The sequence below is a fragment of the Rhinatrema bivittatum genome, chromosome 8 (genome assembly GCF_901001135.1).
Source record: "Rhinatrema bivittatum chromosome 8, aRhiBiv1.1, whole genome shotgun sequence".
Taxonomy (NCBI): domain Eukaryota; kingdom Metazoa; phylum Chordata; class Amphibia; order Gymnophiona; family Rhinatrematidae; genus Rhinatrema; species Rhinatrema bivittatum.
In genome coordinates this window covers 195,660,139-195,677,713 of record NC_042622.1, presented here as the reverse complement: position 1 = coordinate 195,677,713, position 17,575 = coordinate 195,660,139, and the positions used below count along the sequence as shown (strand labels likewise).

At 47.6% G+C, this 17,575-nt stretch overlaps 1 protein-coding gene across 1 annotated transcript in view; it reads right to left on the bottom strand.

The window, feature by feature from the left end:
• The window catches only part of LOC115097000 (solute carrier family 13 member 5-like), a 162,122-nt gene that overhangs the window by 22,272 nt on the left and 122,275 nt on the right, over positions 1–17,575 (bottom strand). Inside the window, exons 9-10 of the mRNA XM_029612376.1 lie at positions 11,453–11,565; positions 9,770–9,882 (exon numbers count right to left, since the gene is read on the bottom strand). Coding sequence (XP_029468236.1) covers positions 9,770–9,882; positions 11,453–11,565 — 226 coding nt within the window. The remainder of the gene's footprint in view (positions 1–9,769; positions 9,883–11,452; positions 11,566–17,575) is intronic.

Genomic DNA, 17,575 nt, shown 5'->3' with positions numbered 1-17,575 from the left:
CGGTAAGGGGTGCGGCCAGTTTGGAAAAGTTCTTGATAAAACTACGATAGTAGTTTGCGAATCCAAGGAAACGCTGAAGTGCCTGTAATCCTTTAGGCTGAGGCCACTCTTGGATACATCTTAATTTGGAAGGATCCATCTGGAAGCCATGTTTGGAAATGATATACCCCAAGAAGGGTAAGGATTCCTGTTCAAAGATGCATTTTTTGATCTTGGCGTATTAACGATTCTCTCTTAAGCGTTGTAACACTTGAACAACATGTTGCCGATGTGTCTGTAGATTGGAGGAGAAAATATAAATGTCATCGAGGTAGACCACTACGCATACATAAAGTAGATCTCGGAAAATTTCATAAATGAGATGCTGAAACACTGCAGGGGCATTAGTCAATCCGAAGGGCATAACAAGATATTCATAATGACCATCTCTGGTGTTAAAAGCGGTCTTCCATTAATCACCCTCCCGAATTCTGATTGGGTTATATGCTCCTTGCAGATCCAGTTTAGAGAACACATTGGCTCCCTGTAGACGGTCAAAACGCTCCGCTATCAGCAGTAGAGGGTATCGATCCTTAATGGTAATTGTATCGAGTCCACGGTAATCAACAAAGAAAAACCCAGCCCCTGCTGGAGATTTGGACTGCCGAATGAATCCCTTCTTTAGATTTTCTTGAACATATTCAATCATAGCACGAGTCTCCAATGCGGATAGCGGATAAACCATACCACGCGGTGGGGAAGTTCCAGGAACCAAGATAATGGTACAATCAAACTCCCGGTGCGGAGGCAACGTATCTGCAGCCTTCTTAGAGAAAACATCGATGAATTGTTCATACTGGGAAGGAAGGCCCTCCAGACGAGTGGTGCAGATACTGGTACTAGAGGCATTGGATTCTTTAATGCAAGTTCCACGACAGGCTGGCCCCCACTGAACCAGTCTTAGTGATGTCCAGTCAAACTGTGGATTGTACCGTTGTAACCAAGGAATCCCAAGAACAACTGGGTGAATGGCTTTCTGAATGATATAAACTGTGATGCTTTCGGTATGATCCAGTTCAATATGGCAATCCAAGGGAATCGTGTGATGAGTTATTTTTCCTGGCAGAGGATCTCCGTGGATGGAAGAGATGATTAACGGCTTAGGGCATAGACTGGTAGGAATATGTAGTTGTTCCACCAGATCTTGCAGGATGAAACTTCCTCCTGCCCTGGAATCTACTAATGCCAAAGTAGAAAATTGGTGGTCTCCTAGAAGCAAGGTTATTTGTAGTGTGAGTGGAGGAGCAGGAGTAGTGATACCTAGGGTTACTCCCACAATATACCCTAGGCTTGGCAGTTTCCCGGACACGTAGGGCAGCTCGCAATGAGATGACCCACTCCTCCACAATATAAACAGAGGCCTGCCTTTCGTCACCTTTGCTTTTCTTCTGGAGAGAGAGGTCCACGACCCAACTGCATAGGTTCTTCACCCGACCTCTCTGTGCTGGCTGTAGATCGTACTGCCGGAGTCGAGGAACGAACAGGACTAGACACCGCCATGTGTCTACTGGTATAAAGTCCTTCACGAGTTCTTTCTTGTAAACGGCGATCAATCCTGGTGTCCAGGTCAAATCAGAGAGTCCAAGGAGCGAGGCAACTCACGGGCCGCCATTACATCCTTAATTTTAGATGACAGTCCCTCCAAGAATATAGTCCGGAGACAGTTCTCCTCCCAATGGAGTTCTGAGGCAAGAGTTCAAAACTCTATGGTGTAATCCACCAAAGGATGACCTCCTTGGCGGAGTTGAAGAAGCTTGGAGCCTGAGACCACTTGTTTTCCTGGATTATCAAATACTGTTTGAAACAGTTTCAGGAACTGAGGAAGGTTTTGCAGAATAGGATCTGATCCCCTCCAGTAGGGACAAGCCCATGCTAGTGCCTTGCCTCCCAATAAAGATAAAATATACGTAGTCTTAGTTAGATCACCCGGAAAAAGCGAAGCTTGTAATTGGAAATGCATACTGCATTGATCGAGGAATCCTTGGCATGAACGAGGTTCACCATCATAACGTGGAGGAATAGGCAAAGAAATCATAGGACGGGCATTACCCTGCCCCACTGCTGGTGGTGGAAATGCTGGAGGAGCTGGCTGGGCCACAGCAATGGAATCCAGACGGGCATTGAGTCGCTCCAGATTCCAATATCCGTTGCTGCTCCATGGCTTTCTGGGCTAGTCCAGGAATGGCCTGGCGAGCTGAAGCCTCTGCCGAGGCCATGTCCTTGGTATTCTGTTACGGATCCGGCAGTGGACCCCTGTTCCGAGGTAAGGTTAGCACTGCCAAAGAGGAAGTTAACCCTCTCTGGTCCCTACAGTCTGAGGGCAAGGCTTGAACGTTCACCTGTCGGGTAAAGACTTCGCCCTGGAAGCTCACGGTTCCCCCAGGAGGAGCCCATAGGAACCCGGCCACTGGGACTTAGGAGACTCCCTCAAGGCTGAAGATTGGTCTGGATGCAGGCGCCTCCTGCAGGTCATAGGTTCAAGAAGGCTGGCGCCTCCAGCAGGTTGAGTCAGTCCAGGAGTAAAAGCTGAAGAGTAGTCGAAGGCCGTTCCGAGGGTCGAAGCCAGAAGAAGGGTCCGCAGCCAGTCCAAACGCTATCCAGGAGAAGGGTCCGCAGCCAATCCAGAAGTAACCCAGGAGAAGGGTCCGCAGCCAGTCCAAGGTCAAGCCGAGAGAAGAACGAAAGCCGGTCCAAGGGTCAGGAGCCAAGAATCAGTCCAACAAGGAAGGAGAACAGAAGCGGGACGAAGATCAGGAACGGAGTCCAGGAACGCCAGCACAGGATCCAGGACCAGAACCTCAATACCAAGGCAAGGTCTGAGGAGCAGACCTTGCCTTAAATACCTGGAAAGAGGGAGGAGCCTCAGGAGGGGGCCATGACATTTCCTGTCATGGCCCCTTTAAATCTATTCTTCAGCCTCGCGCGCAGCTCTATGCAGCCAGGAAGAGGGAGGAGTCAGCTCAGCCCCGTTGTGCTCCGCGGCCGGCCTTCGCAGTGGCCCAGGCCGCGGGAAGAACGCCGGAGGCTCCCTGCTCCTGCAGGAGCCTCCGGGCCCACCCAACGTCGCGAGTGAATACCTGGTCCCGGCCGCGGACCACCGCAGCCGGCGGCCATAACACTTATGGCAGTAACTGCTGCTCTGTGCAGGCTATCCCCATGTTTCTGTTAAGGGTAATAACTGCCATTCCACCCCCAAATCTTATGTTAAGGGTAAAGCAAAATTGCTTACCTTGTAATAGGTTATCCCAGGACAGCAGGATGTAGTCCTCACATATGGGTGACATCAGTAATGAAGCCCTATACGAAAAAACGTCTGTCAAAGTTTCTAGAAACCTTTGATTGGCACAGTGTGCCCACTGAGCATGCTCGGCCTGCCATGGTATTCTCAGCCACAGGGGTCTCCCTTCAGTCTCATTTGTAGCAATGAGTGTTAGCCAAAAATAAAATAATAAAACGTATCAGACCCATCGCCGCGGGGTGGCTGTCCTGGGATAACACCTATTACAAGGTAAGCAATTTTGCTTTATCCCAGGACAAGCAGGATGCTAGTCCTCACATATGGGTGATTAGCAAGCTACAGGCTAAGTCAGCCTTGTATTGGTCAAACAGGTTACAATTTGTGCAACAGGCACAACTGGCGTACTGTTGGGAAAAATGACGCAGTCTGAAATCACGAAAGGTTGGATGTGGAAGGTGTTGGATTATACTGGAAACAAGTTCTTTAAGACAGATTGTCCATAGGCTGAGTCTTGTCATCCTTCCTTGTCGAGACAGTAGAGAGCCGCAAAGGTGTGAAGGGAACTCCATGTTGCGGCCTTACATATGTCAGCTATTGGCACTGAATGATAGTGTGCTACTGAGGTTGACATTGCTCGTACTGAGTGCGCCTTTACTCGCCCTTGGAGAGGAAAGCCTGCTTTTTCATAGCAAAATTGTATGCAATCTGCTAGCCAATTGGAGAGAGTTTGCTTGCCTACTGCTTTTCCAGGTTTGTTTGGATCAAAAGAAACAAAGAGCTGGTTGGATTTTCTATGGGCTGTAGTGCGATCTAAGTAGTACACAAGTGCATGCTTACAATCTAAGGTGTGTAAAGCTCTCTCTCCTTGATGAGAGTGTGGGTTTGGGAAGAAAGTAGGCAAGATGATGGATTGATTCAAATGGAATTCCGTAACTATCTTTGGAAGAAATTTTGGGTGTGTACAAAGTACCACTCGATCATGTAGGAATTTTGAGTAGGGTGAGTATGTGAAAAGTGCTTGTAACTCACTAACCCTTCTTGCAGATGTGATGGCTATTATGAAAATAGTATTCCAGGTGAGAAATTAACATCACAGGAATCCATGGGTTCAAAAGGAGAAAGCATGAGCTTGTTAAGACCACATTAAGGTCCCATTGTGTGACCGGTGGTCGGTGTGGAGGTTTACGTTGAATTAAACCTCTCATAAATCTACTAACGAGGGGTTGTACTGATATTGGTGCATCCCCAACGGTATTGTGATAAGCTGATATTGCACTTAAATGTACTCGTACAGATGAGGTCTGGAGACCAGAGTCTGAGAGATGCCATAGATAGTCTAATAAAGATGATGCAGTGCAGGAAAAAGGGTTGACACTGTTTCGTGTGCACCACCTGGTAAACCTTTTCCATTTAGCACGATAGTTTTTTCGTGTGGAGGGTTTACGTGAAGCTACAAGCACTTGAGAGACGTTAGTTGAAAGATTGAGTGGTTTGTAAGATCAAGCTTTCAACATCCACGCTGTGAGGGATAGGGATTGAAGGTTGGGGTGGCGCAACCTGCCCTGATCCTGAGTTATGAGAGTGGGTGCTGTGCCCAGGCGAATTGGGTCTCTGATCGAGAGGTCTAGAAGTATGGGAAACCATACTTGTCGAGGCCAATACGGGGCTATGAGTATCATGGACCCTTTATCCTGTTGTAGCTTCACTAGAGTTTTGGTTATTAGCGGTATCGGGGGGTATGCGTATAGAAGGCCTGAGTTCCAATGGCGAGCAAAGGCGAACGTGGGTAAGCGGTTTCTCTGCCTGAACAGGGAGCAATAATTGTCCACTTTGTAAGTCAGTTGTAATGCAAAGAGGTCTACTGTTGGATGGCCCCAACGTTGAAAGATCTTGGTCACCACTATTGGATCCAGAGACCACTCATGAGGTTGGAATTGATGACTGAGGAGATCCACCACTACATTGTGAATTCCTGCTAGATAAGTGGCCCGTAAAAGCATTGAGTGTGTTAGGGCCCAGTCCCAAATCTGTGCTGCTTCTTGACAAAGGAGATACAAGCCCGTTCCTCCCTGTTTGTTGATGTACCACACAGCTACTGTGTTGTCTGTTTGTATCAGAACAGTCTTGTGGTAAAGACAGTCCTTGAACGCATGCAGCACATAACGTATAGCTCGAAGCTCTAGGAAGTTTATCTGAAATGTAGCTTCGAGTTTTGTCCAAGTACCTTGGGTCTGCAGATGACCAATGTGTGCTCCCCAGCCTAAGGTGGATGCATCTGTAGTTAACGTCACTTGCATAATTGGTTGTTGGAAAGGTAGGCCTTTGAGCAAGTTGTTCATGGTTGTCCACCATAGGAGCGAGGATCGTAGTTGCTGAGTTTCTTGAAGTGGATAAGAAAGCGGTTGAATGGCTTGTATCTGTTGTTTTTTGAGAATCCATTGCGTGAGCCTCATGGCTAATCTGGCCTTAGGAGTGACGTGAACTGTGGAGGCCATGTGACCCAAGAGAGTGAGACATTGATGAGCTGTTATTTGTGTGCATGCGTGGAGAGAGCCTGCTAACGAGGCTAGTGTCTGTGCACAGTTTTTTGGAAGGAAAGCTTTTGCTGTTATGGTGTTTAATTCTGCTCCGATGAATTGTAACAGGTGAGATGGTGTGAAGTGGGATTTCTGGTAGTTGATAAGGAATCCCAAGGAATGGAGTAGAATTATTGTGAGCTTGAGAGAGTTGAGAGCTCCTTGCTTTGTTTGGCTTCTGATGAGCCAGTGGTCTAGGTAAGGAAACACATGCACGCCTTGCTTGTGTAGGTGGGCAGCTGCCACTGCTAGGTGGCAGCTGCCCACCTAGCAGTGGGCAGATGCCACCTAGCCTGGTGCGCGAACAAAAGTACGCGCGCGCGTAGAATTATAAAATCTACCCCTTTGTGAACACTCGAGTGCTGAGGCAAGACCGAATGGTAGCACCCTGTACTGGAAATGTTGATTTTCTACTAGGAATCGTAGAGATTTGCGATGAGGAGGGAATATTGGAATGTGAGCGTATGCATCTTGAAGATCCAGAGAACAGAGCCAATCTCCCTTTTGGAGTAGAGGTAACATGGTGCCCAGAGAAACCATCCTGAATTTTTCTTTTCTCAGAAATTTGTTGAGATTTCTGAGGTCGAGGATGGGACGTAGGCCTCCTGTTTTCTTTGGAATGAGGAAATAAAGGGAGTAGAATCCTCTGCCCTGCTGAGGCCAGGGAACTGGTTCCACGGCCCTGGCTCTCAGAAGGGTGGATAATTCTGTTTGTAGAAGTGTGGATTGGTTGTTTACTGTCCAAAATGAGGTGGGTGGAGTATCGTTTGGTACAGTGAGAAAGTCCAAGTGGTACCCTTGAGATGTGATGGAGAGTACCCATTGGTCTGTGGTAATGTGAGACCAATTGTGTTGGAAGAAAGCAATCCGACCTCCTACTGGCAAATTTGGGGTCGGATTGGTGGACAGGCTGCTGCTCTCTGGTAGAATTTCAAAACCCCGATGTTGCTCCTGTTTGCAGAGGGGGTTGAGCTCTAGGCGCCCTTGGTTGTCTAGTTTGTGCTCTTTGAGTTGGTCTGGATGAGCGTCCACGGGAAGGAGGTTGATAATAACGCCTTGGCCTATAGTATGGACGCTTGGCTCTTTTCTTGGGAGTCTTCTTGATGGTACTTGAGACTCCTGAGGTACCGAAGATAGTTGCTTTAGGGTTTCTGAGTGTTCCTTTAGGAGAGAAATTGCTTCCTTCACCTTATCCCCGAAGAGATTGTCTCCTACACAAGGGCTGATAGTCTTGATGCAGTTTCAAAACAATCATATGTTGCACGAACTTCGTGTTTGCCCGCTTCCAGACCTTTATGAATTATGTCAGAGAATGACTCCTGAACTTGCTGGGGGAGATTTTCAGAGAGTTCATGCATTTGCTTCCATAAGTTACGCTGGTATTGCGTCATATATAATTGGTAGGATGCAATCCTGGAAACTAGCATGGATCCCTGAAACATCTTCCTACCTGTGTTGTCTAGGAACCTGTTGTCTCTTCCTGGTGGAGTTGAAGAATGAGTTTTTATTCTTTTGTGCTGACTCAACTACCACTGACTGGTGAGGTAGTTGAGTCTTCTGGAAATCTGGGATATGCTGGACCAGGTATGTCGCATCGGTCCTTTTGTTTACTGGAGGTATGGAGCAGGGATGCTCCCATAATCTGTGTTACAATTCTATGAGGACTTCGTGGACTGGTATTGCTAATACCTCCATAGGTGGGTCCAGGAACTGCAACACTTCCAGGGTCTTTTGTCTGGTGTCTTTCTCTGACTGTAGCTGAAAAGGAATGGTGTCAGTCATATCCTTGATGAAGTTGGAGAAGGAGAGGTCCTCCGGAGGGGTTTTTCTACGTTCCTCTGGAGGAGATGGTTCTGACAGGACTTCTTCTGAGGAGGTATCAGTGTCAGTATCCTTCCATGAATCAGGTGTATGCAGTCTAGGCACCTTTGGTATCGATGGCATCGATGATTGTCCCCTGGGTTTCGATGGGAACAATGGGGATATTGGTGGGAATGGGTGTGGAACCCCTGATGGACCCGGGATTGGATCTGGAATCGGTGATTCTCCGGCAGTATCTTCTCCCCTCAGTGGTGGTATCAGCACTTCCTGAGGCTTCACAGGGATTGCACCGATATGTGTATCTAGTTTTGCTAAAATCGGCGCAAAGAAAGATAAATCGGACATCGACGGAATAGACGATGGAGTCAGTAGGATCATCGGTATTAGCATCGAAGGAACCGGCGATGGAACTGGTAAGGGCATCGGTACTGGCATTGATGGACCTGGCGATGGAACCGGTAAGGGCATCGGTACTGGCGATGGAATCGACGATGGAGACAGTACTGGCAATGGCGCTGGCCTCGAAGGCAGAGTCGGTGCTGGCATCGAAGGGATGTCGAAGAGTGCATTCCTGACTGCCTGGCGGATATAGCCGTCCAGTTCCACCTGCATAGCTGGTGAGAAGCAGCTATGGGGGGAGGCAGTGAAGGCGATTCCGGTACCTCCGCAGAGCCCTGAGGAGGTATGGTTCCCGGCACTGATATTGGTGGGGATTGCCTTGGGGTGGAAGGCCTCGATGAAGCGTCCTCTCTCCGAGGTTTCTTAGACGCTAATCCAGGATCCTTCGATGGACCGCCGGATATCGGGTCGGTCTCAGGATCGTGAGGCCTCCGATGTCGATGCTTCTGTTTGTGGTCAGTGCTTTTTTCGACGACCGACGTCGATTTTATCGAAGATATAGATGGGGTTGGTGACATTCTATCTCCCGCTTCATCCAGTTTTCTTTTCTTCAGGACGACCTTATGGATCACTCCAGCCCGAGACGACTGCGTGGACGTCGAAGTTGAGGGCATTAGCTGTAAATGGAACAGGTGCTCCATCTTCTCCATCCGGAGTCTCCTGCCCTTTGGCGTCATCTCGGCACACTTCGGGCAGGTTAGGATATCGTGTCTCTCACCGAGACAGAGAACACACTCTAAGTGTGGGTCCGTGATGGACATTGTATGACAACAAATCGGGCATTTCTTAAAACCCTTAGCCATTATGAAGTCGGTCAGCTGTCGACGACTTTCGGCTAATAGGTACGGTACGGAACCGATGCAAAAATGGAAAAACTTACCACAATGGTAAAAAAACGGGGGACCCCTGCGGTTTCAAAGTTTTTCGGTTGTTTTTATATATGTGGTGAAAATCACCACACAGGACTCCAGTTAACCACGAGGCTAACGGCTTTGCGGAAAAAAGAAGACTGAAGGGAGACCCCTGTGGCTGAGAATATCATGGCATGCCAAGCATGCTCAGTGGGCACACTGTGCCAGTCAAAAGTTTCTAGAAACTTTGACAAAAGTTTTTCTGTATAGGGCTCCATTACTGATGTCACCCATATGTGAGGACTAGCATCCTGCTTGTCCTGGGATACTAATATTTACAATCAAAAACCAAGCAATTGTCAAACCCATAACAAAATTACTGCTAGCAACATTTTAATGGGGGGGGGGGGGGCGGACGGACGACAGCCTTATTGATAATTCAGACAATGCTGCTTGAACATTCTTTGCTTTTGGACTTGACTGTAGAAACAGTCCTGTGCTTTTTTCCTATGGTCTGCATATCAGTATCCAGTTCCCCCTCCCCCTCAATGCCATCTTCGAAGTGGAGAGTGTTGTAAGGGATGAAGATGATTTCATCCAATATATAAGAAAGAGCTCTCTCGGCTGCTGGAGACAGAGAAATACTGAGAGGATGCAGGTTGCACACCGGACTAAGAGGGGGTGCTCTCAAGGTTTTTCTCTATCTCCATCTGCTGGAAGGGAGGCAAAACCCAGCAGTCTGGACTGATCCGGGTATGCACAGGGAACAAACATTTTTCCTTAAGCTCCCCCAACAATTATTGGTGCCAGTTTGGGAAAAAAAACTCCAGCTAAACCCAGCTTACATCACTTCCTTTAGCCAAAGCAAATCCGCCTCCCAGTAGCAGCACGACACCCCACGGCAGCTGCTTATGAACGACCTCCCAGGACAGCAAGGGAGAAGGAAAAAACTGTTTATCTATATAAAAAAAAAAAGAAAATTGAAATAACTGTACTGTATCAGATACGTTAGTTTTCAAAAGAACACAAAGAATTCACAGTGACAGATTGCACAACAAAAATAGCATTTCACAGTCTCATATTTTCCCGTGATTCCTATTAAGTTCAGGAAGATTCTCACAATTCCCGACTCATCTATGTTGTTGCAATAAAGTTTTATGGCTAGATTTAAGCACCAGGCACAAAAACAACAACAACAAAAAAAACCCATATACTCGCAGGCTTTGGAAACAACACATCTTTTGATTGAGGATTTCTTTTCTTGCAACTTCTAGAAGGGAGAAAAACTGCACTGAAAAAAAATCATGCCAGTGAAAACATTTGCAAAAAAGCACTAGGGAACTGTAACTTTTGAACATCCGCGTGGGTGCACATGTATGTACATATGCTGGCTCGCGCTAATGGATGCAGCCATTTTATAGCATATGCGCATATATATGTGTATGTTATAAAATTGGCAGTATGCACGTACATGTGTGCACAATTTTCTTTGGACGCAAATGCCGCCTGTACCACGTAATTTGAGGGATTTTAGTAGGCACGTGCACCGACGCAAATATATGTTTCTCCAGTTTGTTCCCAGTTCTCCCCGGTAAAGGATAGGACTTCCTGATCCTCCTAACTAGACAGCCTCCCTTTTACCCTATTAGCCCCCGACCCTTCAAACCCTGCTGACTAGCCCTGATTTTTTTATTTTACAACTTCCACGCCATCCATAGCAGAAGTAAATATTTATGCACACATTTCAAGTGACCCTCTCGGAAGCCCAATGTCCTGCCCAGACTATGCCCATCCTTGCCCCCTTTTTGATTTATGCGCATATCAGGAGATGTTCGCATATCTGGGTGCTTCTTAAAATGCACGTGGTGAGGGACAGCCCAAGACAATATACCCCCACTTTGACACAGTAGGTCTTTAAAAATTCACCTTTCCGATTTTGCCTCTAAGGGCTTAAATTAAGTCGCAGTAAATTAAAATGGTATGCACGAAGATTCATGGTTTCTAAACTGCAAGGAGCAGACGTGCATATGTTTTTAGGGTGACATTGGAAAATATTTTTGTTTCATTTTTTATTTTTATTACTTTTTATTTAGTTTCACATTTTTTCATTTCATTTTCCTGTTTTACTGAAATCCATCCAGTGCACATGAAAACAAAAACAAAACAAAATTTTGTTATTTTTGTGTACTGGATTGAAAAAGTTACAAAACGAAATAAAGGTCATTGGTGTTTCCCTATTGTTTTAACACAATAGCATATTCCTAATTTTTATGCCTTTAATTTGCTCACAGTCGTTTAATCTGAGCTTAGTTGATTCCTTTAACTATTGTGCCAATATGTATTAAACGCTCCTACGTTTGTTAAATTTTATGGTACTCCCTATGCCGGAGTCTGTGTCTCTCCCGTGCCATCGCAGCTTTGTGATGTGCACTTTTCTTTGCTTGGAGTAAATTTTGCTGGCATGCGTTCAGTGAGTTTCTGCTTACATTTAATCATTCTCAAACTCCTTTTTCTGCTTTTAAGATTACCTTCTTCGGTCTCTCCAGAGTCACCATTATGCCACCTGAACTGGGGCTTGGTGGCAGGCACTAAGAAAAGCAAAACAGCAATGAACATAGCCACTGTGGCGTCTGAGACGTATCTGGGTGAAAACAATGAAGCAGAAATGTTATCAGACAGTTTCTGATTGTCATGGAATTTTTACATTTTCTTTCATGTTTAGTTTGGGATTTTGTTTCCAGAGAAAAAATTTTGGTGGGGCCTAACTTATCAAATCTTCCCCCATTCTGCACCAATAGGGAAAGCCTCAAACTCTACAGGAGATATTTATCAACACTGCCAGCCTTCCAGAGATCTGGGTCACATGTATTCAAAATTCTCTTTTTGGATTGATCAAAACATTGCACACATTAAAACAAATGAATTCATTTCAATGCTGCTCTTCATCTGGTTCAATGACTGGGCTTGTGTTAGAAGACACTTTTTTAAGCATGTTGCACAATATTAAGAAATAAGCAGACTTTGCCCTATTTGCAGACCAAAGACTCATCCAAAGAGCACAATCTTATTTTTAAAAAAACATTTCACAAATTTTTAATTTCTGCATTTAAATTTGGCTTTAAAAATCTTTGGAAGTTATGCAATGCCTCTTGAGGGCCAGGGCAAAGGAAAGCAGAGTTGCTTACCTGTAACAGGTGTTCTCACAGGACAGCAGGATGTTAGTCCTCACATATGGGTGACATCATCAGGATGGAGCCAGTTAAACTCAGGTGTAGTACAAGCCCAATCACGGAACACTTTTGTCAAAGTTTCTAGAACTTTGACTGGCACCTACTGGGCATGCCTAGCATGGCACTAACCCTGCATCCAGCAGGGGTCCCCCTTCAGTCTTGTGTATAGTAAATACGTGAGAAAAATAAAATAACAAATCGCAAGCGAACCCAACTCCGCGGGGTGGCAGGCGGGTTTCATAAGGACTAACATCCTGCTGTCCTGTGAAAACACCTGTTACAAGTAAGCAACTCTGCTTTCTCACAGGACAAGCAGGATGGTAGTCCTCACATATGGGTGAGTAGTTAGCTGAGGATGCCTGAACAATGCACCAAAAGCACCCAAAGACGTGCAACAGGCACAACAAGGGTGGATTTGGGTAGGAGGGCATCCTGAAAACCCTGAACGGCTCGCTGGTAGGATGTTGGGTAGTTAAGCTGAGAATAAGTTGCGTACAACAGACTGGCCAAAAATGGAATCTTGTCTGCCAGCCTTATCTAAGCAATAATGGGCCGCAAAGGTATGGAGAGAGCTCCAGGTTGCAGCCTTACAAATATCAATAAGTGGCACTGAGTGAAGGTGTGGCACTGAGTGAAGGTGTGCCACTGAGGTTGCCGCGGCCCTAACAGAGTGTGCTTTCACATGGTCTTGTAGCGGATGCCTGCTTGCTGGTAGGAAAAGGAGATACAGTCCACCAACCAGGAGGAAAGGATCTGTTTTCCCACTGGATTTCCCAATTTGATGTTATCGAAAGAAACAAATAATTGATTGGACTTCCTGTGGGCTGACGTGTGCTCTAGATAAAAGGCTAGAGCATGTTTGCAGTCCAGGAAATGTAGAGCCTGTTCCCCTGGGTTTGAATGGGGCCTTGGAAAGCAAGTAGGTAAGATGATGGATTGATTAAGATGAAATTCCGACACTACCTTCGGTAAAAACTTAGGATGTGTACGGAGGACCACTCTGTCATGTAGAATTTTGGTATAAGGCGGGTAGGTGACTAATGCCTGTAACTCACTAACTCTGCAAGTGGATGTGATAACGAGAAGAAAAATCACTTTCCAAGTGAGATAGCGGAGATCACAGGAGTGGAGAGGCTCAAACGGAGGTTTCATGAGCCGTCCTAAGACCACGTTAAGGTTCCAAGCAGGGGCCGGAGGGCGCAGTGGAGGTTTCAGGTGGTGCAAACCTCTCATGAAGCATGTGACTAAGGGTTGTGTCGAAATAGAAACATCTCCCACGCCGTTGTGGAAAGCGGCTACCGCACTGACATGCACCCTTATAGAGGAGGTTTTCAGGCCTGACTCGGACAGGTGCCAGAGATAGCCCAGAAACTTTGCAGTGGAACAAGTGAAGGGGTCTATGGACTTGGACGTGCACCAAACCTCAGTGACAGGGCCTGGAGTTTGGTGTGGCGTAGGCACCTGTTCTGAGTTATCAGAAGCGGATTCTTCCCTAGAGAGATGCGCCAGACTTGGCGTGGCCAATGAGGGGCTATAAGAATCATTAAACCCTTGCCCCTTCGTAACTTCACAAGAGTCTTCGATATGAGTGGAAGTGGAGGGTACGTGTAGAGGAGACTGCTGGACCACGAGAGGGCAAAGGTGTCCATCGGCTGTGAGTGGCGGCTGCGAGTGAGTGAGCAGAAGTTCTTTACTTTGCGGTTGTGAATGGACACAAAGAGATCTATTTGTGGATAACCCCAATGTTGGAAGATTGTATCCGCTACCGTGGGGTTGAGAGACCATTCATGCGGATGTAAGGTCCGGCTCAACCTGTCCGCCAGAATATTGTCCATGCCCGCCATGGTTGCTCTGAGGTACATGAAGTGGGAAAGAGCCCACACCCATATCTGTGGAGCTTCCTGACACGGAAGGTAGGAGCCCGTTCCCCCTTGCTTGTTGATATATCGCATCGTTACCTGGTTGTCGGTTTGAATCAGGATGGTCTTGTTTGAGAGACAATCCTGAAAGACTCTGAGGACATAGCTGATCGCTCAAAGTTCCAGGAAATTTATCTGATGTTTGGCTTCCTCTGGAGACCAGGGACCCCGAGTCTGTAGGTCATCGACATGAGCACCCCAACCTAGATTGGAGGCGTCCGTTGTTAGGATAATTTGAGGTTCTGGAACCTGAAAGGGAAGGACTTGAAGTAGGTTAGAGAGCTGCATCCACCAGGCCAGCGACAGGCGAAGCTGCTTGGTAATGTGGACAATGCTGGACATTGGATGGTAAGCCTGAGTCCACTGGGACTTCAGAGTCCACTGCATGAGTCTCATGGCGAGGCGTGTCATTGGAGTGACATATACAGAGGATGCCATGTGACCCAGCAAAATGAGGAAATGAAGAGCTGTCGAGTAATGTCGATTCTGGAGGCATTGTGTAAGGGATATGAGAGTACGAGCTCGATCCTGAGAGAGGAATGCTTTTTCCTGCATTGTGTTCAGGTCGGCTCCTATGAAGGATAGGGTTTGAGACCGAACTAGGCTGGACTTGGGGTACTTGATCAGAAACCCGAGAGGCAGCAACATATGGATAGTTAGATGTAAGGAGGCTAGTGCATCCCTTTGAGTTGGAGCCCTTATCAGCCAATCGTCAAGATAAGGGTAGACATGGACACCTTGACATCTCAGGTAGGCTGCGACTACTATGAGGCACTTGGTAAAGACTCGATGTGCGGATGCTAGGTCAAATGACAGTACCCGGTACTGAAAGTGCCGGGGACCGACCAGGAATCGAAGGAATTTGCAGTGAGACGGAGTGATCGAGATGTGTGTATATATGTCCTGAAGATCTAGAGAGCAAAGCCAATCTCCTCTTTATAGAAGAGGAAGTAGAGAGCCCAAGGTTACCATTCTGAACTTTTCCTTCTGCAGATATTTGTTTAAGGCACGCAGGTCCTGTATTGGACGAATGCCCCCTGACTTTTTTGGGATGAGGGGCACTGGGAGAGGGGCACTGATTCTACTGCCCGGGATTTCAGGAGGGTTGAAACCTCCTCCTCCAGAAGAGAGGAGTGGTCGGATGATCCCTACGTCGGCCGAGGTGGGGAGTCTGCTGGTACAGACAGGAAGTTGAGGTGGTAACCTTGTGTCAGTACAGCAAGTACCCACTGATCTGAAGTGATCATGTGCCATATGTTGATGAAGTGGCACAACCGACCGCCGACGGGTATGGACGGTAGAGGAGGTCAGCTTATGCTCTCCAGCGAGGAGTCAAAATCCAGCAGCTGGGCCCGGTGGAGGGGCTGGCTGAGTCTTCTGAGGCCGGGATTGACTGGCCTGACCTTTCTGGTAAGGTCTGGAGGGGCGACCTCGAGTAGCATGAGGATATCATCTCCGTGGCTTGAAGGATGACCGCTTAGAGTCTCTTCGGAATGTCCTTTTAGAGGTGGATGGGAAATCAGAAGGCACGGACGAAAGCTGGCATAATGTCTCATGGTGGTATTTGAGCTGTGCTACAGTCTCCTGGATTTTTTTCCCCGAAGAGATTGTCTCCAGCACAGGGCAGGTAGCCAATCAGTCCTGCACCTCTGGTCTTAAGTCAGAGGACTTCAGCCAGGCCCACCTTTGTGCACTAATTCCTGTTGCGGACACCCTAGAGGCAGGGTCAAAAATATCATAGGCAGCACGGACCTCGTGCTTGCCAGCATCTGACAGGGCATTAAGTTGATCCTGAAGCTGGTTGGGTAAAGATTCAGAGAAATCCTGGATCTTCTTGAATAGGTCTCTGTTATACTGGGTCATGTATAACTGTAGGAAGCAATGCGAGAAATAAGCATTGATCCATGGAAAACACGAAGGCCAAATGCATGAGGGACCTCTGTTCTTTCGATGGAGGAATGGAAGAATGAAGTTTAGAACATCGTGCTTTTTCTGGGCTGACTCCACAACAGAATGGTGATCCAGCTGTGGTTTTTGGAAACCAGGGGCTGTCTGTACCGGCATCTGTTTTCCGATTTTACCCTACTGATTTACCCTCTGGTACAGAGCCTGGATGCTCCCAATTCCTCTTCAGCAAGTCCAGGAGAACTTCATGAACAGGTATGGACATGATCTCCTTGGGTGCATCTACGAATTGGAGCACTTCCAGCATTTTGTGTCTAGAGTCCTCTTCTGTCTGAAGTTGGAATGGTATGGCTTCAGACATTTCCTTTATAAAATTAATAAAGGACAGGTCCTCTGGAGGAGAACGTCTTCTCTCCTCAGGGGGAGATGGCTCTGAAGGTAGATCATCAGTATCCTGGGAAGAATCATCGGTCCAAGGATCATAAGGTTGATCTCCGGCTCCCACAGGATCTCCAGAGGGGAGTAATGGTGCTATTCCTGAACGATCAGGCCTAGGCACCGATGGCATCGGAGGTGGCACCGATTGAGGATGATGCGGTATCGATGGCAGAATAGGCACTGATGGAACTGGTGACACTGACGGGCGAATCGGTGGCAAGACGGTCCGGAGATAGGTTTAGACATCGGTGTTTCCTTGTTTTCCAATGACAAAGGTATCGACATGGAAGGTGGTGCACATACCGGTATCCTCGGTTCCATCGGTGGAGGGGCACCGATCAGCGCATCCAGTCTGCCAAGTAGCGGTGTGAGCACTGTGCGTATCGGATCGGTGACTGGGGCTGGCATCTGTGTCGGTGCCGATGGAGGTTGGAAGCCCTGCAGTGCCTTACCGATGGCCTCTTGGATCATCCGATCCAATTCCTCGCGGAAGCCTGGGGCATGCAACCCCAGCTCCGGAGTAGGAGGCAATATTGGGGTAGCCGGAGGGTCCACCGGTGAAAGTGGAGTTTGGCTTCTGGCACCAATGAAAGTGGGGAACACCTAGGTGACCCAGTGGCAGAGGATGGGGCCTTCTCTGGATGGGATTTCTTTGTCGGTGGCTCTGTCTACGCCGAGGGCTTGCCTGGATCAGCAGACTGAACCTTCCGATGATGGTGTCGACGCTTTTCACGATGTTCTCCTTGGTCCTTCTCTGGAGCCGATGAGGAAGAAGTTGACACCTTCGGAGTAGTCAGTGCCAGTCGGGCAGCACCAGTGTCCCGCTGCTGCCGAGAGGTCGATGGCACCAGCTCAGACGATGTCGAAGCAGTCGATGGAGTCGGACGCTTTGCCTGAAAAAGAAACTCCATTTTCTCTGAGTGGGCCTTACAGCCCTTCGGTGTCATTTGGGCACATTTGGTGCAAGTTAGGATGTCATGGTCAGACCCCAAACATAACACACCAACCCTTTGCGGGTCTGTGATGGACACTGTTCGAGGACAGTCGAGGCACCAATGAAAAGCCGACGCCATGGCTTCGACAAAAATTTAGCCACGGTGCGGTCGATGGCCAAAGAGAAAACTTGACGGGAATCGACCGCAAACGAGGGTAAAGCCTT